The sequence below is a fragment of the Cydia fagiglandana genome, chromosome 8 (assembly GCF_963556715.1).
Source record: "Cydia fagiglandana chromosome 8, ilCydFagi1.1, whole genome shotgun sequence".
In the NCBI taxonomy this organism is placed as follows: Eukaryota; Metazoa; Arthropoda; class Insecta; order Lepidoptera; family Tortricidae; genus Cydia; species Cydia fagiglandana.
In genome coordinates, this window is record NC_085939.1 from 15,157,431 (window position 1) to 15,183,373 (window position 25,943).

General features: G+C 41.5%; 1 protein-coding gene across 1 annotated transcript; it reads right to left on the reverse strand.

The window, feature by feature from the left end:
* Nucleotides 1–1,387: 1,387 nt before the first annotated feature.
* On the reverse strand, nucleotides 1,388–24,798 carry LOC134666847 (uncharacterized). The gene is made up of 16 exons (XM_063524164.1): nucleotides 24,668–24,798; nucleotides 22,935–23,038; nucleotides 22,190–22,316; nucleotides 21,725–21,802; nucleotides 20,605–20,724; nucleotides 20,003–20,155; nucleotides 18,943–19,065; nucleotides 17,731–17,874; nucleotides 15,591–15,920; nucleotides 13,971–14,134; nucleotides 12,397–12,494; nucleotides 11,773–11,953; nucleotides 10,924–11,017; nucleotides 9,980–10,093; nucleotides 7,992–8,154; nucleotides 1,388–5,805 (listed from the first exon to the last, which is right to left on the reverse strand). Exons 1-16 carry the CDS (start codon nucleotides 24,746–24,748, stop codon nucleotides 5,102–5,104), a joined length of 2,778 nt encoding a protein of 925 aa, XP_063380234.1. The 5' UTR covers nucleotides 24,749–24,798; the 3' UTR covers nucleotides 1,388–5,101.
* Between the last annotated feature and the right edge of the window lie 1,145 nt (nucleotides 24,799–25,943).

Below are 25,943 nucleotides of genomic sequence, written 5' to 3' on the forward strand. Positions count from 1 at the left end.
CACCGGCTGCGTGTGCGTGACGTGCACGTGCGCGTACGGCGTTGTAGTATACAGATCCTTATGAGACGGCACACCGCTTGCGTGACGTGTGCGTGTGCGGCTCCAACATTTTAGCGCACGCGCACGTGCACGTCACGCACACGCAAGCCGGTGTGCACAGGTCTTAAAGGGCCATGTGTACTGTAAAACGTTGTACGATACAGGTGTGGAAAAGAGGAAATACGAAACGAGTGGCGATAAATTAAAACACGACCGAAGGGAGGACGAGTTGCTAACTAATCTTTTATCTATCGTATTTTGGTAAGACAAACCGTCGGTAACTACTACTATTTGAGTATAGAGTTTTCGTTCGCCGTGACATCTATTGTCAACTAACAGTACTGATAAATTCTGCTAAGCGACGCTACATGTCGAATACAAAATAACGCGCGTTTTGGTAAGAAAACTGCCGGCCTAGCCAAGGTTACAATCGCTATCGCTTCGACAGCGAAAAGCATTATGTCTCTCTATCACTCTTCCATATTAGCGCGACCGTGACAGTTGCGTTTCGATCGCTACGGAGCGTAAGCGATTGGCATTTTGGCTACGCGGCCTGATGTATGGAGTTATCTCTTTCTTTACTTATGTTACTCTATGGTACTACCATAAAGAAATAAGTAAGCATTCAGCATAGAATGCTCACTCTATCTCCATACATAAATTTTCTTACCAAAACGCTTTTTCGTAGTCGACATCTAGCGTCAAGTGGCAGATTTATCAGTACAGTCAGCAGCAAAAATTGCTAAGCCGGCGAGGTGTTCAAAATGAGCTTAGCGCGACTTTATTGTTAAGAGAATAAGAGCGTGTCAAGGTAATTTTGAACACCTCGCCCGCTTAGCAACTTCTGCTGCTGACTGAACCGCTACTTGACAATATTATAGAAGTCGCAACGAACAAAAAGTCTAATGCTTAACAATTTACAACTAATATTACAAGCAGAGGGACGTTACCATACATCCAAGGACGGGCCTTACGGGCACTAAGAATGGTACTATTCTTAGTACCCGTAAGTAATGGTACTCGTTCCAATTTTGCATCGATAGGAGTGGGTAGACCCTATCAGGGGGCCGGTAATCAAAATAATTGTCTATAGGAAATAGTGATCTCCATCTATCCATATATCGTCGGGTGACAAGCAAAAGTCACTAACTAACACCACTGAAATTATTGGACAATAAACCGTGTTACAAGTGTAATAAAGTGCATTGTTACTTTAATTTTTTTATAGTATTTAGTGACTTTTGCTTGTCACCCCACGATATAATTATATCACACAGTCATCTATAGTCACTGAACATTGATCGTCCCCCACAGGTAATTTAGTCCGTTAATTATTAAAACAAGTAAATAATAGAAATCCTGTTTATTCTTTTTTTAACTAATATTAAATGTAAATTACAAAAATGTACAATAGTATAATACAGTTTTCAAGTTTTAGTAGGTAATGTACATCAATTATTCACACCTAGGCATTTAATTAATTAATCATCCACAAAAAACCCCTACCCAGTTTAATGCCATCACTTTTATGGTCTTCATTAGTAATTTTACACATCCTAAAAATGCTTCAAAATAAAGGAAAATTGGCAATGAGATCCTGTCTCGGTCGAGTTTCTAACTCGCGACTCCGGGATATACTTAACACATTCACTGCCCCCGACGCACATGTGTGTCCACCGACATACAAGTTTGTTCCTAGGCCACGCCCCCTGGCAGTGAATGCGTTAATACGAATTTTCGACATACAGCAAAGCAACAATGTCGTTTAAAAAGCGACTGTATCGTGGTGGTTTTAAGATTAATGTAGAACGATCGACCACCTCAATGTAGGCGAGCGTACATAGATTTTAACCTTAAAACCACTACGATACAGCAGCTTTTTAAACGACATTGTTGCTTTGCCACTCGCTCAAAACGGGAGTCCACCGCTCGCAGAAAAGAAACAATGTGGCTTTTGTTTAACAGATTACGGTCGTACATAACATATTGTAAAGTCAGCAGCAGAAGTTGCTAAGCGGGCGAGGTGTTCAAAATTACCTTGACACGCTCTTATTCTCTTAACAATAAAGTAGCGTCAAAATCGTTTTGAACACCTCGCCCGTTTAACAACTTCTGCTGCTGACTGTACTAGCCCGCTGGCTGATAAGATCTCAACACTACGCTCTAGCTGTCAACGAGTAAGTATCGGTAGCTTAGTTGGTACAGAGGCGGGTTGATATCTCGGAGTCCCAAGTTCCAGTTTCGCCCGATACGGATGTTTTCCATTTATATTTCTAAGTATTGCGGTATCGTTTTGTACGTTTCTGCTTCATATAGAAATTAATCGTGATGGGCTTCAAAAAGCCTTTCATATAAAAGGTATTTTTCTAGAACTTTCATATTTCATATTATATTAGATATTAGATATATTACAGTAGGTACCTATCTACCTATTACCTAGAGCTGCGGCGATCATTTAAATATTATTATTATTTAAGAAAGTGTTCTTATGACTTTTAAGTTATAAACTAATTTATACAGCTATCAGTCATTTTTACACAATTATATAAGATAATTATAATATATCTATATGAGAAAACTGATGTAAATAATGTGTAAAAAATATTTACAACGAAAAAAATGTTTACACTCTTCAATTGATCAATAGTAATTTGGTCATTTTATTATGCTATTTATACAGTCCCACAGTATATTATGTGATGTTATGTTATGGTGGTCCCGCACTGGCTGTTATATACCGTTATATAACATTGTGTCACTGGGACAACATAATAAAACACTAGTGTCGTCCTTGTCACACAATGTTATATAAAGTTATATATAACAGCAAGTGTGTGACCACCATTATAGACAGAGAACTAGTCCCGGAAAATGGTTAACGATTTTGAGAAACAAACCTGAGGGCCTACCGCGAACTACTTTCGACGTGTTGACGGTGTCACGCTTACGTATGAATTTACAAGTGCGACAGAGAGGCAACACGTCGAACGTGGTTCGCGGTAGGCTATCTGTCTAGTTAACTATACTTCATTCCAGATGACATTGGACTCTAGATCACAGAATCAGACTCTAAACCTTTTTTGTGAAGTTTTACAGCAACTTCGATTTCGATACAATCGGAACGAATACAACAGTAATGACACCTGACATCAAGCGTTGTGGACCTCTGCCTCTTTAGGTGTTTTATGCAGAAAACCAAGTGATGTCGACGGTAGATTGTTAACCAAGAGATGAAAGGCACTCATTTCTTCTGAGGTAGTTTGGCATTCGAATGCAGTGAGAGCGCCAATAGTCCGAGGCTGAAATGCTGCCTTTAACCCCAGTTAAACACTACTTTTCATGTCGAATACGAGGATAGTTAAATACTTTACATGTTTTTTTTTAAACATGACTAAGTTTAACTTTTATAGCATTTCTTGATGGTACTTTCAATTAACCATTTAGGTAAAAGTATCGTTATTTATGGAATATGGAGTTAAATATCAGAATCAACGATTTTCCGGGACTAACTCTTAGCCTACTTTTATTATAATAATTTATTGCTAGATTCCGTCTAAGCTAACTCATTACCTACTTTGACGGTGTGAAAATGCCATTATTAACGTGCTATTCTCATAGTATTTGGACGTTTGTGATGACACTACTTCACTTTGTCACTGTAAAGTATGTGCAGTGTTAGCTTGTTCCGACGTCATACATTTGTTAGGAACACAAAAATAACTATTATTATGATTAAAGATGCCAAATAATAGGGGCAGTATCGAGTACAGTCTGATGTACTGCATAATTGTTTTCCGTCGTATTTTCACGGAAACGTACGAACGTGTCTTGCTTATTCAGTCAGTCTCGGTACAAAAAGTACTGAGGTTGACTGAAGTAGTATGACAAATACGAACGTTTCCGAGAAAATACAATGGAAACAATTATGCAGTTCAGCATTAACCCTATATTGAAACAATAATTTTATATTTGTAATACTTAAATATCACCAAAAGAACCGTTGATTTCAAATTTACACTCATCTAATGCCCATTTGTAGGAGGATCAAATTCATATGCACATTTGAAAAGGAAGTACCTAGAGACCTTTCTGCAAGACAAATTATACCGATCCAGTCATCTTAAGGCCACAGAATAATAATACAGCCACGTCTACAAATATCGATACGGACAAAGTTCCTAAAATATGTATACACTACCTTAATATAATTTATGGGCAATAAGGTCGTGTATACATATTTATACACGATCATTATAATTTTCGGAAAGGTATTTTATTTCGTTCAGATAAGACGCACCCCTTTTATTTGAAAACAGTAACTATGCGTAAATGTCACCATTATCAACACTTATACCTAATTATATAGAATGTTCTACACTGTACATTTAAATACAATAGGTACATCATCAGGTCGTATTTCTTACAATTTAGTTAGTAAAAAGCTTAAATAAAAAAGTAAATTTCACTAAGTTTGGTCCTTCCGTAAGGATCTAAACTGAATGGTTCATTCGCAAATGAACTAATCTCCGGTCAAAAAAATGTCCAACATGTATTTTGTCCCACATTTTGCTTAATGAGAGAGTGAGACGCAATGACATTGGACCGTATTAATTGGCAGATGGAATACCACCCTCAATTGCTCTTTTAGCGTTATTATTATTATTATATACCTATACGGTGTCCCACTGCTGGGCAAAGGCCTCCCCCCTCGATTTCCACTCGTCTCGGTTTTGAGCAACCTCCGGCCAGTCGTTAAGATATGCGTCCAGGTCGTCCCGCCATCTCCGTCTGGGCCTACCAGCTCTTCTGGCTGGCCCACCTCTCTGGGTGCATGCGACAGACATGGCCGGCCCAGTCCCATTTCAGCTTGGCGGACTTAGTTCCAACATCAGTAATGCGCGTTTTTAAGCGCAGCGTAGAGTTACGGATTCATTACATTTTTTTACATTTAGTTTACTTGTCGGTCAGATATATAGTTTATAATGGAATTATAAACTGTTTCATCGCGGAGGCCACGGAGTTAGACAGGTACAACTGAATTTGTTCGAAGGACACACATCTCTCATACCGCCGGTATATTGTACAAAGCCGCCAACCTCTCAAGTATTCCATTTTCTATCGCCTCTCCGTTCAGACTGTCGCTCCTAACTTCCCTCGGCTCTCTCTCCAAATGTCTATTAATATCAGCCAGTGTGACCTGTGTATTTGACACTATCGAGGCATATTCCTTCTTTTCTACTTGCGTGAAAACGGCCATTTTACCATCAGTATTCTCACTCCTGTCGTAAACTTTCTCCGGTTCTATAGAATCGTTCGGTCTGAACATAGGTTTGAGCACTGCAAAATTCCTCTCATCGGGTAACCTATCTTCTAACTCATACTGCCGTAATTGTTCCTCTTTGCCCACATAAATCTCTTTAAACTTGTAATTTCTACTGTCGAATACTTCCACATTGTTCGTGAATTCGCTATTGATTTTGAACTCTTTGTCAGGATCGACGGTAACGTTGGGTGCGCCGATTTTCTTTTTGCTTTTGGGTGATTTTTTGTCCAGGATGCTTTTTAGGATGGGTAGTTTGGTGGTGGTGGTGGTCGGTTTTTTCTTGTGGTCTTTGTCCTTTGGTTTTTTGGGTGACTTGTCGGGTTGGTGCTTGACGCGCGGGTGCTTGTCGCGGGCGAGCTTGTCGTGGGTGAGCGCGTGGCGGCGCAGGTCGCCGGCCACGCGGAAGCACTTGCCGCACGTCGAGCATTTAAACGGTTTGTCGCCTGAAACAAGAGTAGAATCGTGATTCATATACTTGAATTTGATTGATAGATTATGTTTCAAGTGTGGTGTGATTGATGTTGGAACAGTGATAAACAGACATGGTAAATTTTATAGCATTTTCGGTGCAGCGGTGTGGTGTTAACGGAATAAAATAGTATTACATAACTATAGAGGCCGGGAAACGAAGGATTGCAGGCCAAGTAGATATAGAAGCTTTTGTTGCAATACTCGCACTTGTAGTTGCGCTCGCCGGTGTGAATTCGCCGGTGGACGCTCAGCGAATATTTGTAATCTATAGAGAGCAACTGACCTGTGTGAGTCCGCATGTGCGAGAGCCGGTAGGAGGAGGCGCGGAAGCTTTTGTTGCAATACTCGCACTTGTAGTTGCGCTCGCCGGTGTGAATTCGCCGGTGGACGCTCAGCGAATATGTGTAATCTATAGAGAACAACTGACCTGTGTGAGTCCGCATGTGCGAGAGCCGGTAGGAGGAGGCGCGGAAGCTTTTGTTGCAATACTCGCACTTGTAGTTGCGCTCGCCGGTGTGAATTCGCCGGTGGAAGCTCAGCGAATATTTGAAATCTATAGAGAGCAACTGACCTGTGTGAGTCCGCATGTGCGAGAGCTGGTAGGAGGAGGCGCGGAAGCTTTTGTTGCAATACTCGCACTTGTAGTTGCGCTCGCCGGTGTGAATTCGCCGGTGGACGCTCAGCGAATATGTGTAATCTATAGAGAACAACTGACCTGTGTGAGTCCGCATGTGCGAGAGCCGGTAGGAGGAGGCGCGGAAGCTTTTGTTGCAATACTCGCACTTGTAGTTGCGCTCGCCGGTGTGGATTCGCCGGTGGACGCTCAGCGAGTATTTGTATTCTATAGAGAGCAACTGACCTGTGTGAGTCCGCAAGCTTTTGTTGCAATACTCGCACTTGTAGTTGCGCTCGCCGGTGTGAATTCAGCGGTGGATGCTCAGCGAATACCTGTAATCTATAGAGAACAACTGACCTGTGTGAGTTCGCATGTGCGAGTGCCGGTAGGAGGAGGCGCGGAAGCTTTTGTTGCAATTCTCGCACTTGTAGTTACGCTCGCCGGTGTGGATTCGCCGGTGTGGATTCGCCGGTGGACGCTCAGCAAATATTTGTAATCTATAGAGTGCAACTGACCTGTGTGAGTGCGCATGTGCGAGAGTCGGTAGGAGGAGGCGCGGAAGCTTTTGTTGCAATACTCGCACTTGTAGTTGCGCTCTGAACTCTGACTGAAGCACTTAGGAAACACCGGGCCCTGTTGCGTTTGAATCGTAGTGACCGAACAGACGCAGTCAAGCAGAATGGAACTCTTCTTCGGAGAAAAATCAGGGAAGTATACAATGGCTTTCTGACACGAACCAGTTGGGTGCGTTTCATAATGAGATCCGCCAGCTTATTGGTCCGATAAAGCGAAGTTCTGTGCCGTTAAAGTCCTCCGACGGAACTCAACTTGTTACCAATAAGCTTGACGTGCTCAAGAGGTGGGCAGAACATTTTAACAGCTTGTTAAATATTGACCGTGCTGCAGATATGCAGCATATTAACTCGATACCAGCTCTGCCTACTGAACAAAAACTGGATGAGCCTTTGTTATTGCGTGAGGTTATCACTGCCATACAACAACAACAAAACAAGAAAGCGATGGGCGTCGACAATGTACCTGGAGAGCTATTAAAGTACGGAGGGACGGAGCTTCAGCGAGCAACTGACCTGTGTGAATATTTATAATCTATAGAGACAACTGACCTGTGTGAGTCCGCATGTGCGAGAGTCGGTAGGAGGAGGCGCGGAAGCTTTTGTTGCAATACTCGCACTTGTAGTTACGCTCGCCGGTGTGGATTCGCCGGTGGACGCTCAGCGAATATTTGTAATCTATAGATAGCAACTGACCTGTGTGAGTCCGCATGTGCGAGAGTCGGTAGGAGGAGGCGCGGAAGCTTTTGTTGCAATACTCGCACTTGTAGTTACGCTCGCCGGTGTGGATTCGCCGGTGGACGCTCAACGAGGATTTGTAATCTCTAGAGAGCAACTGACCTGTGTGAGTCCGCATGTGCGAGAGCCGGTAGGAGGAGGCGCGGAAGCTTTTGTTGCAATACTCGCGCTTTTAGTTGCGCTCGCCGGTGGACGCTCAGCGAGTATTTGTAATCTATAGAGAGCAACTGACCTGTGTGAGTCCGCATGTGCGAGAGCCGGTAGGAGGAGGCGCGGAAGCTTTTGTTGCAATACTCGCACTTATAGTTGCGCTCGCCGGTGTGAATTCGCCGGTGGACGCTCAGCGAATATTTGCGAGCGAATTCTTTGCTACAGAACTCGCACTTGAAATGTTTCTGTAAAATATAACAAGCATACTGACAATATCACCTTGATATTTTTCTGTGTGGCCCTAGGTTGACAAGTAGAAAATGCTATAAGTCATGCAGTCGGCCATTTGTACCTTTTCTGATGTACAGTAAAGTTTAAAATAAATGAATAATTGAACTTAATTCAACTAGTATTTTATACACTTTAAACATTAACACATACCATAATATATGACACTGACTTTCTGATATTTAGACATTGTATGCCCCTAAAGGTTCGACATATGTCGATTATCATTTTTATCTACACACATGTCATTAGTGCTCTATAATACGTTCAAAAACCGTAGGAAATGATAAGCTTTATTACAATCAATTTTACTATGAGAACTTTCTTATCTGTGGTAGTAGGAAAATTTGTACTTTAATGTACATAACGTTATAGATTTTTGTAGGTTATGAGTTTAAATTTGGAACAGCAGTCAAAACTCAAGTAGGTCTCTATTCTAGTATCCATAGATATTAAAACAGTTATCGATACGAAACGTCAATTTAGTATGTTTTTTAAATATAAACCGCACGACATTTTGATCTCGAGTGACATGAGAATAGGGACTTCATTCTTTTGTCTAGAATTTAAAAAAACTAAGGATGTGTGACATGCGTGAAAAAAGTTTTCATTCACCACCATTTGACGTACAGTTTATCTTTTAGTTAGTTTTAAGTATGTGTTTAGATAAAGTAGTGTATGTAACTGTACATAATTAGGCATTAAAACACTCGTGTGATCCTATTAAGAAACTCACTAACGTTCGTTTCTTAAACCCACACTCGTATTTTAATGCCTCTCATTATGTAGCAGTCACATAAACTACTATTATTTCTTTTTACAATATGAAGTCTAAGTAATCGTCGTCATATTGTTCACTTCTTAATTACATCCGTGATACGTGCCAAATAACATACACCTACTGATAGGTACAGTCACGCTCCGTGATTGTTGAACCATTTAGGGTTCTAGCTTATTGGACATTCCATAGCGCAAGTTATTGAACAACCAGTTTAGCTACGACCCTAAATGGCATAACAATCGCGGAGTGTGATAGTACATTAGCCTCCTTCGTGTTGGGCTGTCAGGTAAAGAGTAGACATGTCATTCACGAGTGAGTGATTTAAATGAACTGTATTATTTGACTGAACTCACTCGCTCTTCAACTCAGTGAAGATTCAACTCGCTCATTTCGCTCAGTAACTCATTTATCTCAGTGTACCTTGCTCGCTCTTTACCACTCATGATTCGAATGAGCCGGCCGAGCGTGACGAGCGAGTGACACGATGCGAATAGGTTTCGGAGCTGTTCGGAAATATTCGGAGGGTGTCGGCAAAACATGGCGGGATCGTATCGCGTGATTTTCCATCTTGGTCGCACTTATAGCTGTGTGTATCTGATTGATTGACATCTGTCTCTATTCGTCAAAAATATAGCTCACAGATCCACTGAGCGAAATGAAAGCAATGAGCGAAATGAGTGATACATATCACCGCGAGCGAAAGATATGAATCATAGACTAGGAATCCTCTAGACCGAGTTTAGAGGAATTATTTCATGCAACCGATGATTCCAAAAATGCGCGGGGCGAGGTGAACGAAGTCCCGTGCCGTGATTGGTCCGTTCAAAAACACGGACATCACACAAAGACACTTTCGACTTGAACATGGAGTAAAATTACCGTATGCGTGGCAGAGGGGGTAGCGCGACTATGCTCAGTCTGGAGGATGTTTTGTCTGTGATATGAATCAATATTTTCAACTCAGCGAAGCGTTTTGCGCTCTAGTAAAAAATAATTCTTACCTGGTTGGAGTGTAGCGACACCTTGTGGTATTTGAGGTCGCTCCACTGCCGGAACTCTCGGTCGCACTCTTCGCACTTGTAGGGCCGGTCGCCGTTGTGCACTCGCTTGTGGATCTAAACGACATACACATAAGGTCTGTTATTGAACGGCACTGGGAAATGTCTGAGAATTACAATGAATTACAAACTTATTTATTATGTTAAAAATAAAAATAAAAATATTTAAAATTTTGCTCATCAGAACTCTCTGCTATTGGTGGTATTCGAATATTTTGGTCCAATCTCATTGCGTCTCACTCTGTCGTTAAGAAAAATGTGAGACAAAATACGCGTTGGACAAAGACATTGGACGGGTGGAATGCCACCCTATATCACTAATTATTCTATCAAGCCAACTTTGACCTTTTAATGGTTTGGCCTTTGCAAACAGTCTAGTCGGCTCTTGATTAAAACGAGTAAAAATTCAATATAAAAAAGGTCCACTTGCACCATCCCACTAACCCGGGGTTAACCGGTAAAACCGTTAACCCAGTGTCAAAGTGTATGGTAACTATGGTAACTCCAGGTTTAACCGGCTAACACCGGGTTAGTGGGATGGTGCAAGTGGCCCTAAGTTTGCCAGCCCTCCCTCTTAAGTGTTGCTGTTAGTAAAAAACCGGACAAGTGCGAGTCGGACTCGCCCACCGAGGGTTCCGTGCTTTTTAGTATTTGTTGTTTAGCGGCAACAGAAATACATCATCTGTGAAAATTTCAACTGTCTATCACGGTTTATGAGATACAGCCTGGTGACAGACAGACGGACGGACAGTGGAGTCTTAGTAATAGGGACCCGTTTGGGTACGGAACCCTAAAAAGAGCAACACTCCTAAATTGTATATAGGTGGACCTTATTACAAAAGGCATAAGGTCCACCGATGTGCAGTTAACAGTGTGGGCGATGGTACCTTTAGTGCGCCCGACGTGTAGAAGCCCTTATTGCATTCGCGGCATACATGTTGCTTCCCCTTATGTGATAGCACGTGGTACAACAGGCTGTTTCTGTAATAACAATATTATATTACAGATGTAGTTACATAAATTTTCCATCGTATTTTCACGGAAACGTGACGCGTGTCTATTTCAGTCAGTCTTGTTACAAAAAGTACTAAAGTTGACTAAAGTAGTATGATAAACAAATACGAACGTTTCCGAGAAAATCCGATGGAAAACAATTATGCACTACATCTGCAGTTATATTATGAGCAATATTCGCATGGACGATTAAAAAAAGAAGACTGCTGTGTCCATACTCACGCACGCAGGTTAAGTTATTTTGACCAGAGAAATTTTGAAAGGTAAGGAATCCTAAAAACGAAACAAACCTGTGCTGGAACACGCGCCCGCACTGCGGGCACTCGAAGCTCTTCCCCTTTTTCCCTTTCTCGGGCTTCTCGTCCGGTTTCTCGGCCTCCGGTATCTCGGTGTCCGGTATTATGTTGTCCGCGAAGTTGGAGTTCTCAGCCGCCGGCACTACTACGTCGAATATTCTTTGGAAGACTTTCTCTGTAGACGTTAAGATTTTATTTATTTAAACTAACCTGTGCTGGAACACGCGCCCGCACTGCGGGCACTCGAAGCTCTTCCCCTTCTTCCCTTTCTCGGGCTTCTCGTCCGGTTTCTCGGGCTCCGGTATCTCGGTGTCCGGTATTATGTTGTCCGCGAAATTGGAGTTCTCAGCCGCCGGCACTTCTACGTCGAATATTCTTTGGAAGACTTTCTCTGTAGACGTTAAGATTTTATTTATTTAAACTAACCTGTGCTGGAACACGCGCCCGCACTGCGGGCACTCGAAGCTCTTCCCCTTCTTCCCTTTCTCGGGCTTCTCGTCCGGTTTCTCGGGCTCCGGTATCTCGGTGTCCGGTATTATGTTGTCGGCGAAATTGGAGTTCTCAGCCGCCGGCACTTCTACGTCGAATATTCTTTGGAAGACTTCCTCTGTACACGTTGACATATATCTGATTAAAGTGTCATTCTATGGAACTTGCTAACTATGTAAACAAACCACCATACTGAAATCATCATTCAGTGACAGTTTTAATATGGCGGTTTGTTTACATAGTTAGCAAGTTCTATAGAATTACACTTTAGTAAGGAAACTGCCCACGAAGCTGGACGTCCTGGGTTCGAATCCCGTTATGTTATTTTAAAGTGGGTTAAATCAATCAATCTCGTTATTGAATTTAAACTGTCGTCAGTCTACAGATGTAGTGCATAATTGTTTTCCATCGTATTTTTTTATCGGAAACGTTCGTATTTGTCATGCTACTTCAGTCAACTTAAGTATATTTGTACCGAGACTGACTGAAATAGCAAAACACGTTCGTACATTTCCGTGAAAATACGATGGAACATAATTATGGGCTACACTACATCTGTACCTTTGAGCTGCGAGTCGTTCTGGTGGTCCGGCCGCGCCGGACACACCGGACAGTACGCGTCCGGCCCGCACGCGGTCGGCTGGTTGCCGCGCATGTACCTGGCGGAAAAAAATGGATCATTGCCATAAAAAAAACCTACCAAATTACCTAGTTAATTGAAAAACAAATTAACTCAATATGTTCCGGTATGACTATTATTTGAAATTGAAATTGAAATCGTTTATTGCATATCAAATAGCAGGTACAGGTGTTCTTAAATATAAGCTGTTCATGTGACGCCCTGTTAGGGCACAGCAACGTATTTGTTACGTTATCATTCCAAAACCAAGTGGTTTAAGGTACCATTATTTGTCGCTTATCATAAAGAAGAAATTTGCTTGTATCTTTATACGAATAACCTGTCGGAATGCCCGAATGTCGGAATGACAATGTGGTACCTTTTGATTGAGAGCGTCATATTTGAATGTCGTAGTGCTAAAGCAAAATCACTACACCTTATAAAAAAGTTTGGAAGTAAAACTTACCAGTGCCTGACGTGTTCTCGGTGAACGGTCCCGTTCTCCACTGTGAGGTGGGGAAGTAAAGCCTGTTCGTAGGCCTCGCCCTCCGCGAGCTCCACCCTTTCGACGGCGACCTGTGCGAGGCCGGGGGGTCGAGTATGTGGAAGTAAAACTTACCAATGCCACACGTGTTCTTGATGAACGGTCCCGTTCTCCACTGTGAGGTGGGGAAGTAGGGCCTGTTCGTAGGCCTCGCCCTCCGCGGGCTCCACCCCCTCGATGGCGACGTACCTGTGTGAGGCCGGGGGGTCGAGTATGTGGAAGTCATCATCATCATCTCAGCCATAAGACGTCCACTGCTGAACATAGGCCTCCCCCTTGGACCTCCACTCGTACCGGTTGGAAGGGATCCGCATCCAGCGTCTTCCGGCGGCCTTAACAAGGTCGTCCGTCCATCTTGTGGGTGGACGTCCTACGCTGCGTTTGCTAGTCCGTGGTCTCCACTCGAGCACTTTTCGACCCCTACGGCCATCTTCTCTGCGCGCAATGTGGCCTGCCCATTGCCACTTCAGCTTGCTAATCCGGTGGGCTATGTCGTTGACTTTAGTTCGTCTACGGATCTCCTCATTTCTGATTCGATCACGCAGAGAAATTCCGAGCATAGCCCTCTCCATAGCTCGTTGAGCGACTTTGAATTTTGAGATGAGGCCGATAGTGAAAGACCACGTTTCGGAGCCGTAAGTCATCACTGGTAACACACATTGACTAAAGACTTTCGTCTTGAGGCACTGAGGTATGTCGGACGAAAAGACATTACGTAGTTTCCCTAACGCTGCCCAACCGAGTTGGATTTGGCGGTTGACCTCCTTCTCGAAGTTGGACCTACCTACCTATGTGGAAGTAAAACTTACCAATGCCTCATGTGTTCTTGATGAACGGTCCCGTTCTCCACTGTGAGGTGGCGAAGTAGGGCCTGTTCGTAGGCCTCGCCCTCCGCGGGCTCCACCCCCTCGACGGCGACGTAACGTACCTGTGCGAGACCGGGGGGGTCGAGTATGTGGAAGTAAAACTTACCAGTGCCTCACGTGTTCTTGATGAACGGTCCCGTTCTCCACTGTGAGGTGGGGAAGTAGGGACTGTTCGTAGGACTCGCCCTCCGCGGGCTCCACCCCCTCGACGGCGACGTGGATCCCTTCCATCAGGTCCTCAGGCTCACTGAACTCTCCCATATCCTCCAGCTGTTACATAAATAACAACATTTGTAAGGGCCTGTTTCACAATGTCCAAGTAAATTATCTGACGAATAAAGTCATCTTTGGCGTTTCACTATCTCCAAATAAGCTTAACAGTGGTAGACCCCTTACCTTTATGTACTTCCACATCATAACTTCCCTATAATATCTCAATGACCGGTCTGGCCTAGTGGGTAGTAACCCTGCCTGCGAAGCCGGTGGTCCTGGGTTCGAATGCCAGTAAGGGGATTTATTTCTGTGATGAACACTAATATTTTTTCCTGAGTCATGGGCGTTTTCTATGTATATAAGTATGTATTTATCTATATAAGTATGTAATAAAGTCATCTTTGGCGTTTCACTATCTCCAAATAAGCTTAACAGTGGTAGACCCCTTACCTTTATGTACTTCCATATCATAACTTCCCTATAATATCTCAATGACCGGTCTGGCCTAGTGGGTAGTAACCCTGCCTGCGAAGCCGGTGGTCCTGGGTTCGAATGCCAGTAAGGGGATTTATTTCTGTGATGAACACTAATATTTTTTCCTGAGTCATGGGCGTTTTCTATGTATATAAGTATGTATTTATCTATATAAGTATGTAATAAAGTCATCTTTGGCGTTTCACTATCTCCAAATAAGCTTAACAGTGGTAGACCCCTTACCTTTATGTACTTCCACATCATAACTTCCCTATAATATCTCAATGACCGGTCTGGCCTAGTGGGTAGTAACCCTGCCTGCGAAGCCGGTGGTCCTGGGTTCGAATGCCAGTAAGGGGATTTATTTCTGTGATGAACACTAATATTTTTTCCTGAGTCATGGGCGTTTTCTATGTATATAAGTATGTATTTATCTATATAAGTATGTAATAAAGTCATCTTTGGCGTTTCACTATCTCCAAATAAGCTTAACAGTGGTAGACCCCTTACCTTTATGTACTTCCACATCATAACTTCCCTATAATATCTCAACGACCGGTCTTGCCTAGTGGGTAGTGACCCTGCCTGCGAAGCCGATGGTCCTGGGTTCGAATCCCAGTAGGGGGATTTATTTCTGTGATGAACACTAATATTTTTTCCTGAGTCATGGGTGTTTTCTATGTATATAAGTATGTATTTATCTATATAAGTATGTATATCATCGCCTAGCACCCATAGTACAAGCTTTGCTTAGTTTAGGGCTAGGTTGTACTGTGTCAGATGTCCCCAATATTTATTTATTTATTATTATAATATGTTCAGAAGCGATAAGCTAATGCCCAATATTAACAAACCTTCATCTGTGACAGATCGTGATTTTTACTTCGCTTTATCGATAACCGATATTTTAATTACATTCAAATTTAGAGAACATCTCTGAGAATCAAAGTAATTTGATTTGGCCTCTATTATTATATCAGCCGAGATGTTATTGTCAAAAATGAAGAAAAATGGACATGAGAAAATTTGCGAAACTTACTTTTCCATGTACTTCCTTAATATGTGCCTCACACTGCTTCTGTTTTCTAAACGTCTTATTGCACTTCATACAATTATACATCTCCAACTTATCCAGAGTATCATACAAGTCCGCTTTCTCCACTTCGTTACTCGGCACCTCTTTATCCATACTTGCCATGGAATATTGGAGCTTATTACTAGAGTATTGGAGCGTCTTGTCGCTTGACGTGTACAGGATGTGTTTGTCCATCGTTTGGTACATAGTTTTAGGGACGGTGTTTTCTAAAGATAGTTCGACTATTGAGTCTGGTAGGTTTGCGACATTGTCCTCTATACAGGTGTTGGTCATCTGAAACAGAAAATAATATCATAATGGTAATGGTGGTCACTCAGGGTAGAATTTAAGGCTGGTTTTAGTGTCACGCGGACCGTCCGTGCGGATCGCTCCGCACCAGACATATATCAAAGACATATATAACTTCGTATAAGATGAATAAAATCTAAGAAAAAAACGTGCCCCGGAAATCAAGAAAAAGACATTCTCGGATAGATGGCGCACACACCTTTTGCCTATGGTCGGCTAGATGGCGTGACGACCCCGTTTCATATTGAACAATTTTAACACATAGATATCGGGGAATAAACATGGGTAAAAATGATATAAAAATAATAAAATCATTTATCCATATACACACATTTTTTTGATAATTGTATACGTGTTTATTTTGAGTTTCAGTCGTGTGTCGATAGATGGCAGTAATTTTACGGTGACTACTAAATTTACTATGACAGGACCCCTCTATACTATCTATTCTCTTTGCCTATATGTATTAAGTTCAGGGTGATGGTTTATAGAGTAAAGCTGACGGGTCCGCGCGGACGGTCGTCCGACAGCTTTCTCATACAATTTGGCGGTGCGGTGCGGAGCGATCCGCACGGACGGTCCGCACAACACTAAAACCAGCCTAAAAAATCAGTGGCCTGTTTCTCAAAATCTTGTAACTTGTAATACAAGTGGAAGTCCGTTTCTAACACAAGGTGTCAAAAAGTGACATCCGCTTGTATTACAAGTTACAAGCTTTTGAGAAACGGGCCCCAGGAATTGAATACATCCATCTACGAGTATACATTTTATAAAACAAAGTCCCCCGCCGCGTATGTCTGTTTGTGTGTATGTATGTTCGCGAAAAACTCAAAAACTACTGAACGGATTTTCATGCGGTTTTCACCTATCAGTAGAAGAATTCTTGGGGAAGGTTTAGGTGTATATTATGTTAAGGTCATGTGTAACACGTGCGAAACGTAGGTTTTATAACGTGTAAAGATAAGGTGTTTTGACGACCGGTCTGGCCTAGTGGATAGTGACCCTGCCTATGAAGCCGATGGTCCCGGGTTCGAATCCTGGTAAGGGCATTTATTTATATGATGATACAGATATTTCCTGGGTCATGGTTGTTTTCTATGTACCTATTTAAGTATTTATATATTATATATATCGTTGTCTGAGTACCCATAACACAAGCCTTCTTGAGCTTACTGTAGGGCTTAGTCAATTTGTGTAAAAATGTCCTATAGTATAGTATTTTAGTAGTAATAGTGATAATTGTACTTGTTTCATACCTTATCTATTCCCAGGTCAGACACAGGGTTCTCGATAATGATGGTGGCGTGTGGTTCATAGTTCTGCTTGAGATGCTAGTAGAACTTCAGCTGTTGTATGTTCGCGATAAACTCAAAAACTACTGAACGGATTTTCATGCGGTTTTCACCTATCAGTAGAAGAATGCTTGGGGAAGGTTTTGGTGTATATTTTGTTAAGGTTTTGTGTAACCCGTGCGAAGCGTAGGTTTTATAAGGTGTAATGATAAGGTGTTTTGACGACCGGTCTGGCCTAGTGGGTAGTGACCCTGCCTATGAGGCCAATGGTCCCGGGTTCGAATCCTGGTAAGGGCATTTATTTGTATGATGATACAGATATTTCCTGGGTCATGATTGTTTTCTATGTACCTATTTAAGTATTTATATATTATATATATCGTTGTCTGAGTACCCATAACACAAGCCTTCTTGAGCTTACTGTAGGGCTTAGTCAATTTGTGTAAAAATGTCCTATAGTATAGTATTTAATAGTAATATTGATAATTCCTCTTGTTTCATACCTTATCTATTCCCAGGTCAGACACAGGGTTCTCGATAATGATGGTGGCGTGTGGTTCATAGTGCTGTTTGAGATGCTGGTAGAACTTCAGCTGTTCCTCGCCGTAGTACTCGCCGCATATGCAGCATATTAGCACTGGCCGAACCTGGAATCACAAAATTAATTAAATAAGCGTTACAAATTACAATTACAATATAAAAAGTAAGGCCATTCGTAACGTAGGTATACATATTGTTTACTTGCTATATTTTGTCAGTATCAGAACAGAATAAATAATTGTACTATTAGTACTAGGTACAAAAGATTCACCCTCTAACAAAACGCGTCTATTACGAGAGATATGACCGCAAGGCGGCGCAAGCGCGAGCAGGCGTCCATTCCGTAGCGGTGCGCGGCAACTACTACTGCTAGACACCAAAATTGGTGTGGGCCGCATGTACTTGTAGCGACGCGACGAAATCGCGGAGTGAGCCACACTGTTGTGTGACCTGTTAGCATGAGGTGCGTTCTCGCGCGCGACTCCATACATCTTGCGCGACTTCAAGTATGGACTCGCGCGCGAGAACGAAACTCATGCTAGACGGTCCGATATCAGTACTTAAGGTAAAAATGTCGGTGCCAAGCCCAACCTTAAAAGCGTCAACACACTGTCGAACCGAATGTTGTCGAATCAAATGTTGAATGTTGACCCTATGTCAAATTGAAATATAGCCCATACAACACAGCGAAATTAAGTATTTCGTAAAAATTATGTTACTCCCCTTCAATAAGTACTGAAAGATCATCATCATTTATCACAATGGTATAAATAATATTCAAATTTAACGAGTAAAATCCTCTAGCGTTGTGTTCCTGATGATGAGTAAAGTATTTCAGAGCTCCCAAGGATGTCGGCCATTCGCGTGTAAAGAGACCCACTGATTAACAGTCCGCCAGACGGTATCGGCCTGTCAGTTAGAACAAAATTTGGACAGTTCCGAACGCCTGTTAATCAGTGGGCCCCTTAAAAGAGCCCGCATATTACCAGTTCGCTGAAGGATATCAGCATGCCATTCAAACGCAAAAGGTGACATTTCCGAAAAACTGAATCGTCCGGCGAACTGGTAATCTGTAGGCCCCTTAGTATATGTAGTTGCAAGGGCACAAAGGCTTCGGTGGGGCGTCATCAGGCGGGCCACACGCTTGTTTACCACGGTCGTGGTATAAATGTTACCTCGTGCGTGATATTGTGTGCGTCGTCAGCGAGATGTGTTTGGTGCTGCACTTGAGTCACATAGTTGTCGGGAAGTATTTCCTCTTGTTGCACTTCGTCGTTGCAGCTGATCACTACTATGTCCTGCGAAAACAATAATAATTTGGTGTTTAGAGCATGTACAGTCGCCATCAGATATATCGAAGCGGCCAAGGTGTTCACAATATCTGAACACGCACTCTAACACCCTGACAATAGAGGCGTGCTCATGTTTGCGAGCGCCTTGGCCGCTCCGATATATCTGATGGCGACTGTACGGGAATTAAAAGAAAGGGTATGTCTCCGAATATCAATTTCAATATATTTATTTCAGACTGCATCTACACTCAGCGTCATGGAAATCGCATGTCTTCGGGTGCAAGCGATTTATTTAAAAGGCCGATCATCTTATCAATAAATAAAACACGTAAACAAAAGAGACATCAGATTATAGATTATTAAATTGGCTATCAAATTATGTCAAATTAATTAAGACATAACCATTTCACTAAGAGCTAGAATCGGTCGCAATAGCTGGCACCATATGGAGGTGTGCGATTTCCGTGACGCTGAGTGTGCTTAGGGCCAGTTGCACCAACCACATTTGACAGTCTGATCAACGTCAGCCGGCGCGCCCCGGCGCTTTACTATGAAACTTTCCATACATAAAAATTTAAAAATTTAACAATACAAACAGGTTGGTGCAACCGACCCTTATTCTTATATCGCGTGTACTTACTTTTACCAGACGTTTTGAACGTGACATTACGTTCTCTCGTTCTCGTTCGTTTGTGACTCTGCCTGTGACCACGACCGTAATGTCAAGTTCGAAACGTCAGGCCAAAAAAATACAAGTAATTAAATCCCGTTTCAGTTGAAATTATTACTATTAGTCAAAATTGTGTTAGTATAGTATAGTTAGTATAGTATAGGTCAAACAACTTTGTCAGTAGAAAAAGGCGCGAAATTCAAATTTTATATGGGACCCTTTTTTTCTACTGACGGAAATGGCTTGACAGACTATAATAATCAATACACTGACCTGCTGCGGAGTAGTGTTGCCAGTATTCCGCTTCAGTTTCCGTGATATTCGCTTCTTGTGCGGCAGGCTCTTCTTGCTGGGCTGCCGGTTCTGGCCCGGCGAAGCATCTGACAACTCCAGGACTTGGCCTTCGGAGTCTAGCACGCTGTTGGTCTGTGGACATTTGTGGACTATTATAGCAGTATTGATTTTATGGTAAAGAATTATCTAAGAAAACAATCGTGCCATCGAGTTTTACAAGAAATCTGGCACTATACCTATAGTATAACCTGTAACCTATAGTCAGTTTAATCATTACCTAATGACGTAATAACGTATAACTTTTACAACTTTTGGTAAATTATAATTTACTGGCCCCGGCTTCGCACAGGTTACACAAAATCTTAACAAATTATACACATAACCTCTAGCCGCCCATACGTCACACCTTGCCAAGCAAAATGAAACTTTATTTTGTCAACGCAAAGTTCAAATTATAATGGGACAGGAGATCTTTTTATAGGTCTCTGGGCGGCTAGAGGTTAAACCTTCCTCAACAATCACTCAATTGATAGATGAAAACCGCATTAAGAAGGTAAAAAAAGAAGGTAGAGTTGACATACCTTGAGGTTATTCTTGGATTTGTTGAACCAGTCAGCATCGGAGCACCGCTTCATCTCCTGCAGCGGTGGTAAAGGTGGCAGTGATGGCATTTGCACAACTATCGAGTCACCCTGCTGCTCCTGAATGTGACAAAAACAATGTAAGTAATACGATATAATTTTCTGTTCCATCGTTTATTCTGTTCTATCGCTTATGTAACCTTTTAGGCTAATTTATATTTTCGCGCATCATGTGTAATTTTTTCTGTTGTATTGGTTACCTACGACACAGGCAAGCCCTAGTGTAGGAACCAGCTCTGTATGATAATGTGGAATATGTTGTGTAAATTAATAATAAAAAATATAAAAATAAATTCGCAGACCACCGGATCGAATCTTTCCAACATAGGTCTAGCAGCGGTCGGCAACCAGCGGCCCGCGAGCCTATCTGGCTATTTTGTATGTAATATTGACAAATGACAATGTCTGATAAAGTCATAAATACTAACAAAGTGCGGCCCGCGTCCACTTCGTTAACTGCTGGCCCTTGGCTGCTAAAAGGTTGCCGACCGCTGGTCTAGAGGATCCTAATTCCCGTGAGTTCAAGTCTGACACTTTTATTTATTCTAAGCTTAAATAGCATCGTGCGCAGACGTTTCTGCTTCTTAAAAACTAAACCACTGATTTTAGTCTATGAAATATATCGCTGTAGAACTGTAGAGGTCAAAGAAACTGAACTTGTAAAGGTAATTATTTTATAGTTAGATACAAGTTTTTACCAATGAGTTAACATAAGTGTAAAAGGACTAATAAAAAATCATCCATGGAATGTTACAGCTAAGTCAATGTAGATGTAAGTCCCCGTAATTTTATTACCACAAGACATATGGCGCCATCGATTACGGTTGTAAAAATTCAAAGGTATGATTTTTTTCTTCGAATTTACACATATGTGACTCTCTACGGGAAAAGGTAACTTATGACGGCTGGCGCTTACGTCGCGTAGCACCGCAGTAGTATTAGAGCGGCGTTAATAATAGCGTAAGCGCCAACTGCCATAAGGTACCTTTACCCGTGGGACGTCACATATTATACAATCAATGAATGCCTTTACAAATGAGTAGAATAATATTAGACTCACCAAAGTTTGCGCGTTGAAAAGCCTCAATTGGCCATCTAGCATAACTGAGGACTCCACATCACCTCTCACTGAGGTTAGCTGAAAATAAATATCATTATAATTTATAAAAAGTGACCAAATATTTGGTTCGGTCTGTTTCATTAGCATTACGCTGCGGTCACACATATCGGGATTCGGCGAATATTCGTGATGGCGTGTCTCGCTATCCAAGCGAAATGAAAGGGACGCCATCACGAATATTCACCGAATCCCGATATGTGTGGCGGCACTCTTACCCAAAATGGTGAGGGCTACAGTCCAATCTTACAAAGTATACGTAACACACAATTTTGACTGTAATACACAATATCAAGGTTATTTATTCAGTAGCATCAACAAAGGCATACAAAGGGTAACTAGAGAAAGGCCTCAATTGCTAGTTGACCCCCTGCACCTTAAGGATGAAGTCGGAATAACAAAAGTTACCTTATGTGGTGGGTGGTAATGCGGGGCTCCGGACTTGGCGAGCTGCGCCACAATGGCTGCTAGCCGGCCGTCTGGGTCTAGCATTTCTTCCCCCCACCCTTCCACGTGCTCCCCCACTGATACTTGTCTGCGAAAGATTAAATGCAACTATATTATCCATTTTAGGTCTCAGATCGGGTCTCAGAAAAATATAAAATCACGTCCAAAACAATACAATATACATACAGGGTGGCCCAAAAATACGTTGACCACGTTTTTTTAATTATTTTACTTACAGTTATGTAAAAGAAAAAATCAAAACAAAACAAGTCAAGTTAAAAATTAAAACTACACTCTTTTTATGCAACAAAAATTAATTGTCTTCAAAATAGCCTCCTTTCACTTTGATACACAAACGCAAATGTTTGTTAAAATTTTCACCGAAGCCAGCCAGCCTAGGTGGTGAGTAACATTGATCAGTAATTGTTTCAAAGAATTAATTCCCAGCAAGCTGGAAATCATTTTAATGCCTTAATTTGATCCTAAATGTATGTAATACTAGTGTCACTTCTCACTTACTGTAGAACAAATTAAAATCTATCTATCTCTTAAGCCCTTTTATTCTGAGTTAAAGTATGTTGTCTCTAAGCTCAGTGTGCCACTTGGCAAAAGCCTCCTCTAGCTCTTTCCATTGGGGTCTGTCGTGGGCCACTCTTCTCAAGTTCGGGCTGTGAATTTGATTTAAATTATATAAATTTAACTATACCGGCACATTTGCTGACTGAAGTTCTGTGGCATGACTGTCACGACTCGGCTGCCTTCGTCCTCTTGTATGTTCAGCGCCAGTGTGTTTGCGTCCACATGAACGGACTGGAGAAAACATGATAACAATTAACATTTTACTTAAGGGTCATTCCACCGTTTCGGGTGTTACACTTGAACTCATAAAATAAGGTTTTATTCGATATTGTAACAGGAACTAGGAGGTTATAACTATTGATTCATCTACTACTTTGATAATATTTTCCTTTCCTGTACGCACATTATTAAAGTATAAGAGAAATAACGAGAGAATCACTAAAAAGTAGCTGTTTCGGGTGTTACGCGAATTGGCCTATACCTTCTGACCATCAGTACCAAAATGCATAATTAAGCGAATTTTATCAAGTAAGCTCCAGTTTTATTTATGTCAAGTAATAATAGTTAGTATAGTCTACTGAAACACTGAAGTAACACTTAGTATCACTTCTTATTTAATTTTAATAAAATAAATTACCTGTTTCGGGTGTTACTCATGGTTCGTTTCGGGTGTTACGAGTACGAAATTAAGACAGATTTATACGAAATTATGGCTCATTTTATTGAAATTATTGTCTTTTTAATAAATTCGATTAAAAATATAAGTAATTATTGCTGAATTATTTTAAAATACATTATCTTAACAATAAAAACTGTTTCTCGAAGATATCATAATTATTTTTCTTTCGATGCGAATATTTCCGAAAATATTCACTTAATCAAAAACTTGTTGATGGTGACACCTATTCATTTTGAAAGATCTATCCAACGACACCCCACATCACAGGATTAAATGCAAAAAAAAATTAAAAAAAAATTTTTTGTACAGGAGCTACCATAAAAAAACATTTTTTATCGGTTCTTTTTTGTTACATGAAGGTTCGGTATGTTTTCTATGGAAATAGGTTAGTTTTGACTTCTTAAACCAGTTTTCATTTTTCAACCCTTTGGTAGCGTTTCTTATGGAATGACCCTTAATCTGTTACCTGTTGCCGAGCATTAATTCAGTACACGGCGGGAAGAAGTTGATAACTCGTGTTAAAAATTTAAGAAATTAAGAAACTAAAAAAAATAGAATTACATAAATTTTAAATATCCCGCCAGTTATCAAATTCTGCCAGCCGTGTAAGGAATTACACTCAATATATTTCACGTTATTGCTTCATAAACGCTTCAGTCTAGCAAATTTTCACCAACTGAGACTAACATTATCTTCAAGAAATGAATTCAAGCATTAATTTTAACAACTGAACTAAATAATTGTATTGGGAAACCAAACCCTCTCCTCCTAAGACCTGAGTTCCTTCAAAAAGAACAAATTAAAATAAAATTTTGAACTATAATGGAATAAAAGAAAGTTTCAAATTCAAAACTTGCACAAACTCTGGGCCTTTAGGAGGCTAAAATCGATCAAAATATAATCATAGAAAAGCTTAGATATATAAAAAAATACATGTAGCTCAGAAACAACACCGAGCAGAATACAAACTACTAATAAAATACCTCAGTATTATTAGCATTTTACTAAATTTAAAATATACAAATGACATTTCTATTCATCTGGTTTCATGAGTTATAGATGAATATTGAAATGGATAACTGATTCAAAACACAAGATAAAAGAAGAGTGAAATTATGTACGGTACAGATCTAACACCGAGATGGTTTTTGTCGCGTCAACAAGCATCAAAACAAACTCACTTCACTGGGCTGGTGGGTGATGTAGTGCGTCACCGCCTCGTCCATTTTGTCCTCCAAGAGATGAGGATTTACGTTCCTCATCGTGAAAATCTTGGAAAATTACTACAAAACTGAAAATTCCATTTTTACGACTCTCGTGAAGGTGAAGAGTTAATCACCTCCTTACTCGCTTGTTGGTTAAGTTGACAGCTGCTATAAATTCAAGGTCACAAATCAAAAGTCAATCACAGTACATTTTAATTTAAATTTGTTACTAATAATATTTACAAGAAACTAAACATTTTAAGAAACACTGCAAACTAAGTAACTTTACATTTTTACGTAGACGCTATTCCATGTGAATACTTTTTGTTTCTTTGTAATAAAACATAAATAAATATTTGACTAATGTTAATAATGTTGCGACTAGGAAAAAACACGTAAAAAGCGATTTACATTCTCGCTCGAGCCACGAGTCGAGCCGCGAGCCGCGCCACGAGACGCGAGTGTAAGCGGTGGGCTCCTGGGTTGTCTCGCGGCTTGGCTCGCGCTCGCCTGTCTCGAGCCCCCTCCAGACTACGCGCGTGAATCGCGGGCGAAGCCGCGAACGCAAGTGTGGCGTCGATTTCGCAGATTGTTCACGCCTTCGCGCCTTGTTCTCCATTTTTTGTCGGTATTTCGGCCCGCGTCAAAGGAGACGCGAAGCGCGAACTTGCAAGACTCCACATTACACAATATTTTGGCTCCTCTGTGGCAAGATAAATATGAATTATATTATGATTATATTATATTAAGCAGCTATATTTTACGGTTTTACAATAAAACAAAATGGAAAAACAGCTAAATCACGTATGATGCCATAGATAACTAACAGTTAAACTCGATCAGCTGATGCTTTTCCGCCATATTGCCGCAAACCAAACTGCGAAATCGCCGTGAAGTGTGCGAGTGTGGAGTCTTACGTCAACTTCGCGATATGTTCGCTCCGCGACGTCGCGCCGCGATTCACGCACATAGTCTGGAGGGGGCTTCGCGTGGAGAAGCGGATTTGTGGGCACGAGCCAAAGAGGCTCGCGCGGGACGCGCGCTTGCGTTTACACTCGCGTTCGGCTTGTCATTGGGTTATAAACCTTATGCCGTGTCGTTACTGTTTAATATATACTAGCTCGACGAGCTTACGAGCCACGAGACGAGCCACGAGCCGAGCCACGATGCCAGAGTGTAATCATTAGCTCGACGGGTTTACGCGTTGGAGGCGAGCCACGAGACGCGCCGCGAGCCGAGCCACGAGCCGCGA